We start from the raw sequence: 14,951 nt of genomic DNA, 5'->3' as shown, positions 1-14,951 counted from the left end.
TGTTAATATCTTAAGATTGCGATTTAATGCGGTTTTTTTTGTGGGGGGGGGGCAGTTTAATTTATCATGTCTTTTTAAACATATACAAACAACAAATCAGTCTTTCATCGCTGTGCAGATCAGGTGCTAAAAGAGCCGCTGCGTCTGAACTCAGAGCAGAAATGATCGTGTTCTGACTACGATATATTTCAACCATAACTGCGATTAGATTTAAACTTTTCTCTGCATTAACCACAGGCCACAAAAATGGTCTATAGATAGATGTTTGTAAACAAGGACTATTTAAAACAAGAACTTTTAATGTTTTTATTAATCAGAATATTATTCAAGAGAACAGCTTTTTATTGGTTTGGACATCAATCCTTGTTGAACATAAAGTGTAACCAACAAACAGGTCTATGTATTAAACTGATTGACCAGAACTTAATGCTGTGGTGAGATTCCTGAAAGTTTCTGGTAAAACAGTATGATTATATAAACTCTAAAACAAGTAATAAAATTAGATTATCTCACTGCTGCAACTGTCTTCCCTTCCATGTGGAGCAAACCCACTTTAAACGTTTTACTGACACCTAAAGGACGCGTCTGATTCACTGATTGTTACAGAGCTAAAAACTGCTGAACTCTGCAATTTTTTAATTTTATTTTTTGTTTTGAATTGTGATTATATTGCAAAAGCGATTAATTGTGCATCCCTAGTTTGTTCTGACACTCAATCCCATGTTTTAATGGGCATCTGCTCAGATTACAGCCCAGGAGTCATCCCAGAGGAATGAGAAACATCACACAGCTTCATGCATCAACTATTGTTATTAAAGATGCTCTTAAATTTGTAGCAGTCCTTCTTAATCTAACTTGTGGCTTTTCTGCTTCCTTTTATCTTCCAGCTCTGCTTATGATCGTGACAACAAGACACGCGTGGCCATCAAGAAGATCAGCCCCTTCGAGCACCAGACCTACTGCCAACGCACCCTGAGGGAAATCAAGATCCTGCTGCGCTTCAAGCACGAGAACATCATCGGGATCAATGACATCATCCGGGCGCCCGTCATCGACCACATGAAGGACGTGTATCCTAGCGCTCGGGTTTGATGGTGGCGTTCTCACATTTTGAAGATGTTTATCTGGGTAATATTTGCATTGGGTGCTTTTTATCTCAGGAACCATCCAGACTTTCTACGCTCACACAGCGTTCTGTTTGAGCAGCGATGTTCATTTGTGTTTTATTGCATAATGGCCACCTGTCACCGTGTATCTGCCTCAGACGCTCTTCACTGTTTCCCAACAACGCCGCATCGAGACTTTGGGTGGTTCTGCATCAATGCGATGAGAAGAAGCACATCTAGTCCACTATTACAGCTGAATTGTTGGATTAAGTGGACGTTTTTTAACCTCAGAAAGTGCCGCACACTTGGTTCTGTACTCTACATTTAAAAGCTGTTTTGAAAAATGAAATATGACGAACCTGGAAACAAATCCAACATGTGCTGACCCTACGCTAACATGGAGGGAGAGCTGCAGTGGTGCTGTGCAGGGATTAAAGAAATACGCACATTTTTACAGCTACAGTCTAAAGTTTGCCTCACAAACATAAATTACCTTTTAATTTAACGCTCCAGTTTAGTTTTCAGCCAAACTGACGCGTGAAACGTCTAGAGACGCACGACGAGAGACTTCACCAAGCCGATAATTTTCTGGGTTGGATGAAATAATCCTGTGCTAATCATAGCGCCGCTCTTTAAGTTATCCTACAGAGGGTTCTCCCCAGAAATAGAGTATATAGTGGAGGGGCTGGAGGATGTTGCTCTAGTATTTTATCTGTTTCAAGTACAAATGGAGGCCATTTCCTGCAGCTTAAGCTTTCAGTCCGCTCTAAATGTAAAACCTAAGATGCATAAGAAGATATCCAACACCAAGTTCCTCCTGAGGCCAAATGAAATGTTCTTTACTGCTAACAAGATGTACAAATACTGGTAGAAACTGTAACATTTCCAAGTGAATGCACAAAGTTTACCTTCATGTGGTCGAGCCTAACAAACTACAGCTCTGCTTATGAAACTCAGTCGTATCCATCAGGTGTGACCAGGTCTGCCAGTGGCGATCGGCGCCTCAGCTACACGGGCGGTGGTCGCCGCCAAGGACGCGTAGAAAATGCAGAAATCTCCTTCTGATCGTTAAGCTTCATGTAGCGACTGGCGTTTTGTCGTGATTCGTCTCGTTTCCTTCTTCAGAAAAGTTGTTAAAGGAAAAAGTCTCTTTGAAGGTTTGCGTGCGATCAGGTTTCCACCAATGACGGCGCTTAATTACAACGCGTCACAGAACAGTCGACCAATGAGAAGCAAGTCTCGCTCCAAAATATCGCGGGATGACAGTACTCAGAGATTTCGCTGTGGAAATGAGGAATTTCGATAAATTTGAGGGAAACGATCGGGGGGGCAGGAAAGGCCTTAGATTTGAAGTTCAGTGTAGCGGCGCTGCGCCTTTATTCCATCCTCTGGGGAGAAGCTCGCTACGTGTGACGTAGATCAGAGAAAGGCGTTAATGGTCGGTACTCCAGCAGCTCGTTAGCTGTGAGTCGCGTTTAATGGACTTCCCTGATAACTGAAGCTTCACTGAAGGCAGGGAGCGTTTTATAATATAAACAGCAGCTGGAAACAGTTGAGGCATTAGATTATGACCACTGACAGATAAATTGATTGAAAATCTCCTCCTCGTGTTAATTGTTTGGCAGCAGGAGAGCATTTTAGCATTTTGAGGTGAAACGTGAAGTTGACGGCAGGAAAAAACGCGGAAGCGTAACGAAGCGAGCAGCTATGACGGCGGCCATATTGCGATGGTCAGGTGGGGCGTCTCCAAACATGTTTGCTATTATAGGGCTGCACAATGATGAGTTTTCATTGCAGCATCCATACATGACATTTCTCATATCTGCTAAAGCTCACAGAAAACGTTGAAGTTGCAATGATGGCAAACATTGGGGGATTTTATCGTACCAAAACATTCAGCAGCGGTATTACATTTAGATGCTTTGCTGATATGAGGAGCTTCTGCTAAGGCACCCATGCTCCATTAGTCAAGGTAGAGATGCTAATGATGCTACAGATGCTGGTTCTGATATAAAGGTTTAAAAGCACAGTGTGTCACAGTTTTGTGTTAATTTGCTGCCAGTATGGGTTCCCCTGCTGCCTGTCGGCTGGAAGCGGCTCTGATTGGTCGCCTTTTATCGTCGCATAGACGGCCGTCTGCAGGCATTGCTCATAAATCGTCTTTGCTCGCCCGTGACGGAACTGAACTACAAAATAAAATAAAAACAAGACCTAACATTACAATAAAAACACGTTTACAATAAGAGGAAAAAATTATTTATTTTATTTATTTTGAAAAGAGGAAACTGGGAAACACTTTCTGGAGTTTAGAAGCTCAAACTGAACAGAAGTGGGAGTGAAGATATTTTCTGGCTCTTTCTCATCCCGTCTCAGACGCTTTGGTGATTTTCCTGCAGTTTAACCAGCTTATATTTATTATAACTTATAACTTATATCCATTCCTCCGTCTCCTCCTGTCCAGAAGTCTTTTTGTGCTCGAGCGAGGTGGGAAGTTATGGCTGTCCCTGCTTACAGTGAAACTGATTTGTGCATCCTGATTAGAATTAATTAACAACATCTATACGACGAATACTGAATATGTTCAATACGTCGTACTTTCCATAAACTGAGGTTCCACCGCTCCCGGGTGTTTAAGACAATTTAGACCTGATGTTTTAACCCTTTGAAATCATAAGGTACAGCATAGAAGGTATTGCTGAAAACTGATGACTTGGCAGCTTTTTCTAGTCTCTAACCACTTCCTCATACCGACACGTACTGCAGAACCAAATCTCAGAAAGTCAGGGCGGTGGAAACGCTTTGAACGGGTCTCAGCTGAAAAGGTCTGAGCTGTGTCCCTCCTGATGCACCGGGTTTTACTAGAAACATTTAGGAGGCAAAGATCTGGTAAAAGTGAGGATTTCAACTTTGTTCATGTTTTAGCTTCAGATGGCGAAGGTCAAGTGGCGAAATGTGTCGATCTGTTAATAAAGCTGATTTCTCTGTTTGAGCTAAAGTTTCACTCAAAGATGCAGAGATTTGGTCAAGTTCAAAATTTAAATAATCCAGTTCATGAATTCTTCTTGTGGCTCTTTTCTCAGAGTGATAGTCAGAAAAAGGATGCAGGCAGTTTGTTTTCTCAGCCATTGGGTAATGCCCTCTACTTATCTTTATTATCTTTATCCTTGTGCCAGGAAAACCTACGCTGCTCAGCTTAATACTCGTTAGCAGCGCTTCCTCCTTTTTGCCCAGCTGATTTTTATTTTTTATTTGTTGCACAAAAACACAATTGCTGGTTTATTAAATGCATTTTGTGCCAATAGCAACCATCTTTTTGTGAAGGTTTAACTACCAGGTTTAATTACCAGGTTTAATTACCATTTCTAGTATCGGCACGACTTGACCTGTATTTTTCACAGCCTCACCGACACCAACACGGGTTTCTAGTTTCCACAACCAAAACGTAGAAGGCCTTTAACCTTGATGGGTGCAGATACATCGTCCAGGATCTCATGGAGACAGATCTCTACAAGCTCCTGAAGACCCAACACCTGAGCAACGACCACATCTGCTACTTCCTCTACCAGATCCTACGAGGACTCAAGTACATCCATTCTGCCAACGTCCTGCACCGCGACCTGAAGCCCTCCAACCTTCTCCTCAACACCACCTGTGATCTCAAGGTAACGTCTGCCGTGTTCTCACCACATAAACCGCCAACCCTCAGATTTCTTTTTGTCTGATGCAACTTGCAGGTAATCGCTGAGTAAGCAGATTACAGGCTTCCCTCGGCTTTTTGCCCTAAACGCCGGTCCTCAGGAATCACCTTCCTGCGTGCGTTCACCTGTGTCACTGTGTCGATGCACAAACACCTGAATTACCTTTAAAAGCTTAACCATCCGTTCTTCAGAAGCTCCTCTGTGATCCACTTATTTTAATCTGATGTGTTTAATGAAGGAAATGTCTGCGATGGGCTGGAGCCGCTGCTTTAAACGGTTCAGGGTTCAGATCTGAAGGAGAACGGCTAGTTGGAGAATCCAGTCTGAGCCAAAGTTTTATAAACTAAAAAACTACAGTCATAGTTAGAAGTTTCCTGTCTCCATGTCCATAAATGCCAGTGGAATGACACAGTTCTTCCTTAATGGAACTCGTTTTTATTAAACTCAAAGAACTTGTAAAGTCTAAGAGATTAAGTGAAGAGATAAGGATGATGACTATAGTTTTATGCAAGTTAGGAAAGTCTTTTCTAAACCACACAATTTTTTTTTTTTTCTTACCTAAAGTTGTTTCTTAATACCATCTAACAACTCTTTAATGTTCCCGTTTTACCGTCCTGCTGCTGGATGATGCAATCTGTTGGTTTAGACGACTGGATGGCATCAATTACACCGCTCCAAAAATAAATAAACACTTAGAAAACAAATCAGGTCTCCAGTGGGAAACCAATTTCTGCTGTTTATCCATCCTGATATATAATGATAATGGGGGGGGGGGTGGGGGGGGGGGGTTATGCCACGTCATGTAGATAAAATGATCAGCCCACTGAGGGCCTCATGGTTCGTCACAGAGAAAGTGAAACTGATTCATCAGGCTGGTCCGGTTTTCTGAAATGTTATTGCAGCACTAAATGCTACTCTGTCAGGCATAAATGAAAACTACTGGAATTTCCTGACAAGATATTTAACTTTTTCACAACATTCAGATTTTTTTTTATACGTACCTGTTTGGAAGGAAATTTGTAGGTTTAGATGAGTCTGGAACTGGAAAATCTGTTGGTGTCTTTCCTAAAAAAAATAAAAAAAAACAAAAAAAAAACTGCAGGTTCCAAGATTGTCACAATAGTTTCTGCTGGATTAAAGAAAAGGATTGAAATAATGGGCACCTTCAAACAACGTGTAGATGGTAGAAACTTCCAGCGCAACAGTGAACCAATCGAAATGAAGTTTGCAATGGATAAAGTAGCTAACATTTAACTTCATCATTAAAACTGAGTTACAGCATTTAATTTCCCTTTTTAATTTATTAAAACGTGTTTTATTAATCCCAAATGTTATTATTCAATTACCACAGCTTGTTGGGTGTGATAATTTAACAGGGAAACCTTTGTATGCAACCTGTGTGGTCATAGTACATGACAAGGCGCCTTTAAAGTGGGTCATTGGCTAGAAACCCACATGTTGTAGATTAATTTGACCTATTCTGGTAAGAAATATCAAATATCCAACCTGACAGCGTGTGTTTGGAACACAACTTGCTAAAGGTCTTAAAATATCAAGATGGTTCATAACTAAAGCTGTATGTATACATTTGACAGGGTAGAATGCAGAAAAGAAACCAATTGTTCAAACAAAAAAATATGTAAGAAATTTGTAATTATGATTCTACATCAGAAAATAACCCAAAGAGTGGCTGTATGTAAACTTCTGGTCTGGATATAAGACACAAAAGAGCCGCGGCTCATTTACCAGCCAAGATATGAAAGACGGAGCCGTTTGCGTAAAAAAAGATGAATAAAATCCTCTAAACTGAACCAAGACATGGCTGTATATGCTGCCGTTTTGTTTCCTTTTGTTTGTTTGTTTTTTTGGCTCATTTATTTGTGTTTTTCTCCAGATCTGTGACTTTGGTCTGGCCCGTGTGGCTGACCCTGACCACGACCACACTGGCTTCCTAACAGAGTATGTCGCCACGCGTTGGTACAGAGCTCCAGAGATCATGCTCAACTCCAAGGTGAGGCTCTGCCTTTCTTCTTCTACACGCAGAGACGCAGCGCATTGGCCTTGTTCTTTAGAAAGCATGTAGTGGTTTTAGTTTTTACGTTCACATTTATGCTGCTTATTCAGGTTTAGCTGCTTATTCAGGTTTAGCCATGGACGGTGCACTGGCTGTTACGTCACCCTGGTCTGTGGTCACTCTTTATTTCTCAACACTGTTGTAGAAGTATGGAGAAATAAAGTGCTTCCTCAGTTCAGCTGCTCTGAAAACATCCCTTACAAAGAAAACCTTTAAAACATTTGTTCTAAGGTTAATTCAAACAAATTGAGCTATTTTTCTTGATTAGCAGGAGGATTCTTAGACATTTTCCTTTTTAGATCTAATTCTTTAATCCCCGTATTAATGATCAAAACTGTTTTGGGTTCACTTTCAGGGCTATACCAAGTCCATAGACATCTGGTCGGTGGGTTGCATCCTGGCTGAGATGCTGTCAAACAGGCCCATCTTCCCTGGGAAGCACTACCTGGATCAGCTCAACCACATTTTGGGTAAATATGGTGCCTTGCTTTGTAAAACATGTAAACCTCTTATGAGGAGGGTTATGATGACTTTGTCAGCTTATTCTCCAGAAAAGGATGAAGCGGTGTCTGCCAGGAAAAGCTGCTCCTCTCTGAGCCCAGAGGAGAGTCTCTCTGTTCCCTCATTGCAAACGTAACCCGCCCTGATTTAAAACCAGGATAAAACCTTTTTAATATTTTTTTTTCTATTAAAATCTGTTGCTCTAAAACAATTCCCTGAATTTCATTCCCATGCAGCTTTAAACTCATATTAACCTCGTTCCCTCTGGGCCTCTGATAACTGTTGTTTTGGTAAATATGTGTTTTATGTGCTGTATATTAAAATTAATAAATTATTTCACAAGGTTCATTTTTAGATCCATAGTTTATATACTGAGAAATACATGTTAAATTGAAAAAAATGTGAGATTTTATTAATAAATTAACATCATTAACATTACTACATAAACACACAAAAGTACTGTGAAGTACCGGTATTGATTCCTGGGTACCGGGTGTTGGGTTCAGATGTGAAAGTTACACATCAGCCATGTTTTACTGAAAGCATTCACATGCAGGACAAATCCAGCTGGACTAGGATGCATGAAGAATATTATTTTTCATATTGTTAATGTAGTTCTAAAATGTTATTCATAATTCACCTTAAAGGGTTTAATAAGTCTGATATTTAACTTACTGAGACATGCAGAAAACCCTGTTCTGGAGCAGCGATCCATTACCTGTTAAATCTGTTTATGTGGTACCAGAAGCTCGGATGTTTCAGGTCTGAAGTCAGATTTCTCTGCTGCGTTGCTGCAGTGGAGGCTCATACCTGCCGTAGATGCTGAGAGTCACAGTGTGCGCTCAGAGCTTCTTAATAAATGAGGAGGAGAGGAAAAACCTGGATCTGACTCAAATATCAGCTACAGGAGTTTCTAATATCAGGCGGCGCTAATTTGCAGTTGTGTAGCCGACTTTTGAGGAACCAAAACAAATTTTCTGTGATCTCCTCAAGGTTCACTGTGAGGAAATGTTTCTGTGGCTCCAGGAAATATCCACCGTCAAGAGCTGGAGTACAGTTTTCATTTGACCGAGAAAGACGTTTTCTCAAACATCACACATAAAACTAAGTTAGGCTTAAACAAAGGAGGTTTGATTTTATTTTATTCTATTTGCAAATCTCTAATATTTATCAAAAATTATGTCTACAGAGTAGGGCTGAACGATCATTCAATAACGATCTAGATTTATAAATAGACTTTTTATCTATGATAGAAAAAAGGGTCAATAAAAAGTTCAATAGGATAAAGTTTTAATTTGTTTTGCATTCTTGCCATATAGGTTAATATTACAGTCATTACATCCTCCCAACCAATCACAACGCAGACCCAGGAACCAAGCTCCGCCCCCTTTAAAGAGTTCATAGATCAAGCGTTCTTTATTCTAAAAATAGGTCGCTAAAAGACGGCATAAAATGTCCAGGGCTGCACTTAAAAAATGTTTTCACTTTGATGATCATGAATATCGATCAGTAAGATTTCTATTTTATATATTAGTTTTTTTCTCTATCGTCCAGCCCTGCTACACAGAATAAAGCGTCACACAGAGGTCTGCTGGCTGCTGTTGTACGTTTTGCTGCGTCTCAGGTCTGTCAGAGATTTCTCTGCCACCAGCAGCAGCTGCTCCTCCTCCAGAGACAACGCTGCCCTCTTCAGACTCTTGTCTTGGTGCTAGACCAAATATTGCTTCTTCCATCTGCCTGCGTGGCGTGTTCATGTTTCTGTCTTAGGAAGCTGCTTGTATAAGTGAGAAGTTTGTGATTCGTCCACCTTTTAGAAACGGGTCCTGACTTATTCTCCTCCCTCAGGGATCCTGGGCTCTCCCTCCCAGGAAGATCTCAACTGCATCATCAACATCAAGGCCAGGAACTACCTGCTGTCGCTGCCGGTGCGCTGCAAAGTGCCCTGGAACCGCCTCTTCCCCAACGCCGATCCAAAAGGTCAGAGCACGCTCCTAACGGCCCGTTTTATAGCCGAGCTTTTCAGGAAACGCGTCCTCCTTCCTCAGAAAGGTCTGAGAATAAACGAGGCAGAAAGTTCCCGCTCAGACGGCGAGGAAACGTCTGCCCTTAAGATAACAAATTAAAGCGAGTCCCATGTAAGATTTACAGTGAACTGTCTACAAAAGGGTTTAGCCAGAAACTGATTGTTTACAGCCTGACGTTGTAGTCGGTGCGGTCCTTCAGCCGATACGTCGGTCTGAAGTCATGCAGACGAGTTTTCACTGAAGCTCTTCCTGCCAGATACGCAGATCAGCTGATCAGGAGGAAAATCCTCTGGTCTTATCGGCTTCCTGAGCAGGTTAGCAGCCTAGATCAGAGAACGCTGTGAAATCCTGTTAGAAAGGCTTTGCTGCAGGGAGGGTGCGATGGCGCCCCCTAGTGTCGGCCCACATGTACTGGTTCTGATCCGTGTTGCTGTGCCGCAGCTCTGGACCTGCTGGACAAGATGCTCACCTTTAACCCCCACAAGAGGATCGAGGTGGAGGAGGCGCTGGCCCACCCCTACCTGGAGCAGTACTACGACCCCACAGACGAGGTGAGACCCGCCCCCCCGCCTGTTTCCGTGGTTACCTGGTTGTCGGCCGGTGTGAGCTAACCGTCTCCTGTCTGTGCCGTGAAGCCCGTGGCCGAGGCCCCGTTCAAATTCGACATGGAGCTGGACGACTTGCCCAAAGAGACGCTGAAGGAGCTCATCTTTGAAGAAACGGCTCGCTTCCAGCCCGGCTTCAGGTCCTAACGCCTCCCACAGGTACGCACAGGTACGCACGGGTACGCACAGGTCGGCTCCGCCCCACAGGTTAACCCACTGAGAGCCACTCTGGACAAAGGCTCACCTAAAACTTCAAACCTTCCTAAAAATCTGCTAAAATCTATTTAAGTGGAAAACTTTGAGTCATAAAGGCTCTTAAACATTTTAATCATAATTTTAGACCTTAAGAGTCAGTAATACAACCAGGTTATCAACCTCGGTCTTAAATGGGGCTTGGCGATAAATCGATTTAATCGATTAATTCGAATTTACAATTCTTTAAGATTTCATTTTTGGAAAATCTGGATTTTATTTTGCCAATACACTCACTGGGTTTCCAGGAGGAGAACAGCATGTGATGCTGAATATAAGTTTAGGCAAATATATTGTCAAAATATTGTTAAGTTTTTTTACCATAATACGAGGTACTTCATTTACTTATTTACTTTTTTTTAACTTAGTTTGAAGTTCACAAGTGCAGTGAAGCCTGTTCTTAGCTCAATGTGTAATACCACTAGCAGCAAATGTTTTGTTATATTTTCATTGTTTATAATGGCACGGCTGGCATCTTGTTTTACAAGCATGTTTCACAGCTTGTTTTTAGTTGCACTTTGAATCCAGGTCAACTCCCTGATGAAATACTTGACATAAAAAAAAAAGTTTTAAAATAATTTCTTTAATTTCTTTTTATGAAACAAAAAGGAGGAAAAATTTGATTAATCGGATGATAAAATCGGAGATTTATTTTTTAATCCATATCGCCCAGCCCTAGTCTTATATATATATATATATATATATATATATATATATATATATATATATATATATATATATATATATATATATATATATATATATATATATATATATATATATATATATATATATATATATATAATTTTCTTTCCTTCATCAATTTAACTGTTTAGCAAATTATGTTGCCAGGATTTTATTTTATTTTGTTTATTTACTTATTTTTTTGTGATTTGTAGTTTTGTTTGTAGTTTTCTTAAAGCGCAAACAAACCAAATTTTTCCATGTTGGTTTTAATAAGGCGTTTATCCCCAGCGCACCCGCTGCACCTTTTTGTTCCTGAAAGTGTTTAATTTTCCTTTTCACAATAAAAACAATCCATCCAATAACCGTGCATCCATAGCTGCGACGGCCTAGTCAAAGTCCAGCCCCAAGCCTGATGGGAATGGATTCAAAGTGAGCTCCACCCAGCGCCATATTCTTCCTATAATAATTATCCTCTGCTGTTTGCTTTGTGTTTGACCTGCTGGATGAAATTATTGTGTCTTCAGCTGCATTTCACAGCGTAGCAAAAAAAAAAGAGGAAGATGTAACAATTACTGTATGTTTCGGACTATAAGGTGCATTTAAAATCCTTAAATTTTCTCAAAAATGTATGGTGTGCCTTTATAGATAAACACATTTGTGCTTGCTGACTGATTTTATGTGGTACAATGTTCGCATAAATCTTTTAAAATGTGTAAATACGGATTTGGTTAGTAACAAAGTCGCTCCACTCAGTGGATATTAGGAGCATTACGGTACACTGTGTCACTACCTGAGGACCCCTGAGCTGTCTACCAGACTGCCTGACTGTAATGTCTAAACTAGAAGTGCATTCATGTAAGGCAGCCTGGAGTACGCGCTAGCAACAATAAACCTAGAAAGTTATTTAAATATAAAAGTTCAGTTTATTTTGGCTTTATGTTAGAAACAGTGTAGTCCAGCTACTCTGTCCTCCTGACAGAGACGATAGAGAGCTGTGGACGTGGAGGAGAGATATTAGACACTAGGGAAGAATATTTAATGCTCCTTATAGTCTGAAAACGTCATTACTGTTCGGTAAATTAAAGTTTAAACCCAACTGTTTGATTTTTGTCCCTCCAGGAGATTCTGCGGACGGGTTCTGCGTCGCCACTGCTCCTCCCCGCCTCCACTCTGTTGCTGTGATTTTGTTTTTTTTGGGTTATTTTTGGGGTTTTGCTTTGTTTTTATTTCTCCTCCCCTGATGTTCGCACCGCCTGGATTCCTCCGGTCTCTTATTTTCTCTCGGCAAGTCCACTTTGCTCAGGAACGGCGTCAGGAATCAATCAGTCATCCTGTCTCTCAGCAGAGAGGTGAGGTAGAGGGGGGGGGGGGGGGGGGGGGGGGGTCACACGTCACAGCTTATGGTTTGGGGGGAAACTGTGTTTTTTGAAGCCAAGATAAACAACTTTTTTTTGTGTTTATGTGCGTGTCTCAAAAGGCATTTGGCTCTTATGATTTAAAACTTTTTTTTTTATGATAAATTTGTTTTTTTGTTTTGTTTATTGGGGGTTTTTTTGTTTTTTGGTGCAACTTCTTTGCACCAAAAAAAAAATCAATCATTAAAACAAAACAAGTTTTCATACCTTTTGTTGCACTGTTACAAAAGGATGCAGTGATCTGTCTTTTTTTCTTTCTCTCATTATGGAAAAAAAATTTTGAATTAATTCACCTGATTTATGCAATTATGACAGAATTCGCCAGACTATCCTGGCCTGAAGCCATCACTTGGTGTTGATGAGGATGTATATTTTATCAAACCTTGTATTTTAATCTCAAACATACTCACACAAAAGGCCCAGATATGAGGACCTCATATAACTATAAATATATATATATATATGAAGCCTGAAGAGTCTTAAGATGTTTTATTGTTTAGGGTGAAGATAAGTGAATCTGATGAGTTTTCCCAGGAAAAAAGGCCCTTTTTTTTCTTATTGGCATTAAAACATGTAGATATGTACCGAACGAGTTCATTGGAAGTTTCTGCCTTAGCCACGAGGAAATAAAGGAAAAGTTGATTTCACACAAGTTTGTATGATATTTTCATATTTTGCGGGGGGAGGGCGGGATGTGTAGACCCGGTCGCCGTGCCCCTCCCCCCCCCCTCAGTTCTCCCGTTATTCTCGGTTGTCCTCTCTGGTGTTTGTGGACCTCTCTCGCCTCGTTAGAATAATACTGTGCCCTTTGCATGACTGTTATAAGCTCCGTATACAAAGACGGCAACGTTAAAAGTGCCACACAAGCCGGCCGGGTCCGCTGGGGCGGCGCTCCGGCTCCTTTCCCCGCTCATCATCTCGCTCCACAACACTCGGTGCTTTCTGTCCCTCCCTGGTTGCCGTCACCGTGACCCATGACCCCGTCAGGCCTCTCCGTTAAGCAGACTTTAATATGCATTTTGATTTTCCTCTCTGTCCAAGTCCGTCTGCACACCCAGACGCAGTTCAATGACGATAAACGCTCCGTCTTTAAGAAATCACCCCAAGAAATGCGGTGGGGGGGGGGGGGGGGGTGCTCAAAGCACAGGGTCTCAGTAGATAAACCTCATTTCACAAAAGGTTTTGCTTTAAATTTCACGTCTTAGTTCTCGCACCAGCTGGCAGAATGTGGACCAGCGTAGACGTGCAGAAATGCAGCGCAGGTCAACAACTTCTCATGTCAATCTGATGGAAGACTGTTAGATTAAATACTTTTATTTCAAAGAAGTGAGAAAATGCTTTTTAAAGAAGGTGGGGGGGGGGGGGGGAATAGGGCAGCGCTGCAGCATCTGAAGGCCGAGTGAATCTCTGCAAAACTTCAGGGCATCTATGGAAACATTCACCAGACCTTTTAATGTCCTAATCCAAATAGTCTAGATTTTAGTCGTTAAAATGCATCTCCAAGTTGCTCTTATTAAGAAGTGAGACACTATGGAGCCAAAGGTTGGATGTTTGATTTTTCCTTTGCTCTGACTGGGAGTAAATCCTGAGGAGGAGGAGGAAGAGGAGGAGGAGGAAGGTAAAAAGGAGCCGTCACAGCTTTGATTCTCTCAGACGTGACGGATAATTTTCTGCTTCCCGGCTCCTCAACTTCAAACTGGACCAACATGGAGATTTCTCTCTATTATAAACATTAACTCAGTCTGGGGGGAAAAAGAGAGAAACAACGCGGCCGTGCTGCTCCGTTTAAAGTTGGAGTAAAATGCATTATGGGAGAAATTCTCAGACGACGAGCTCGACCCATTTTAAGCTGCAGAGCGCAGGAAGTTTCCCTCGGCTTGTAACGACGGAACGGTGAACGTTTATCTTCACCAGAGGACATGAAGGCGCCGCTCAGACGCACTCAAGCCATAACTGGTCAGCTGCACCTCTGACCACACCCAGCTGTGATGTCATGGCGCCCTGCTGACATCACAGCAGCCACGTTAGATGTTGAACCGCCGCAGGTCACCGACCAGAGGCTGACTTCAGGAAGGTGGGAGCCCATTTATCGGATACTACTGACGCTATAATTAGTCAAAATTTAGATTTAAGCGTTACAAGTGGCATAAATGGGCTTCTGTACTGGTTTTAAAAAAGACATGTATACATCGAGTCCAACATGATCATGTTCCTTTACATCAGTTTAAATCAAATATAACAATTAATAAAACACAACCTGCGCGACACATTTATCAAAAATATCCTTTTTGTTTCCACTATAATCGATGCAAATTTTAAATCTTAAAGGTGGCATTTTTTTATCTCCCGCTTCACTCCCATTTAAAAAAAATAAAACTAAATAAAAACTATTGCTTTGGTTCCATCCACAGATTTAAACTGGACGGTGGACGACACGACGGCCCAGCGTGGCTTTTCGCTGTCGTTTGTCACTTTGTCGTTCCTTTGCACTTGCAGATGTAACCGTTGCTCCTCGCTGCACTCACTCGTCCGTCTCCGTTCATGAAATGCACTTGCTTCTCCGCTAGTTGGGATGGGACTAGTAATCCA

At 41.5% G+C, this 14,951-nt stretch overlaps 1 protein-coding gene across 2 annotated transcripts; it reads left to right on the top strand.

The window, feature by feature from the left end:
* The first annotated feature begins 879 nt into the window (after nucleotides 1-879).
* LOC118564934 (mitogen-activated protein kinase 1) lies at nucleotides 880-14,110 on the top strand. Of its 2 annotated transcripts, none has more exons than XM_036144365.1 (8): nucleotides 880-1,070; nucleotides 4,579-4,768; nucleotides 6,699-6,815; nucleotides 7,234-7,348; nucleotides 9,225-9,356; nucleotides 9,845-9,954; nucleotides 10,039-10,167; nucleotides 12,067-14,110. In XM_036144365.1, exons 1-7 carry the CDS (start codon nucleotides 1,060-1,062, stop codon nucleotides 10,153-10,155), a joined length of 792 nt encoding a protein of 263 aa, XP_036000258.1. In that variant the 5' UTR covers nucleotides 880-1,059; the 3' UTR covers nucleotides 10,156-10,167; nucleotides 12,067-14,110. The 2 variants fall into 2 exon arrangements, with proteins under 2 accessions (XP_036000258.1, XP_036000257.1); XM_036144364.1 differs by having other exon boundaries at nucleotides 945-1,070; nucleotides 10,039-10,177.
* Nucleotides 14,111-14,951: the final 841 nt, after the last annotated feature.

This window comes from Fundulus heteroclitus, chromosome 12, assembly GCF_011125445.2.
Source record: "Fundulus heteroclitus isolate FHET01 chromosome 12, MU-UCD_Fhet_4.1, whole genome shotgun sequence".
In the NCBI taxonomy this organism is placed as follows: Eukaryota; Metazoa; Chordata; class Actinopteri; order Cyprinodontiformes; family Fundulidae; genus Fundulus; species Fundulus heteroclitus.
Note: the sequence above shows the minus strand (reverse complement) of the source record. Positions and strands in the feature narration are given on the sequence as shown.

Bases quoted from the DNA above. Each gene is read 5' to 3' on its own strand.
- LOC118564934 (XM_036144365.1), top strand. The intron at 7,349-9,224 runs GTAAATATGGTG...CTCCTCCCTCAG, and splicing joins TCAGCTCAACCACATTTTGG to GGATCCTGGGCTCTCCCTCC. The intron at 9,955-10,038 runs GTGAGACCCGCC...TGTGCCGTGAAG, and splicing joins ACTACGACCCCACAGACGAG to CCCGTGGCCGAGGCCCCGTT.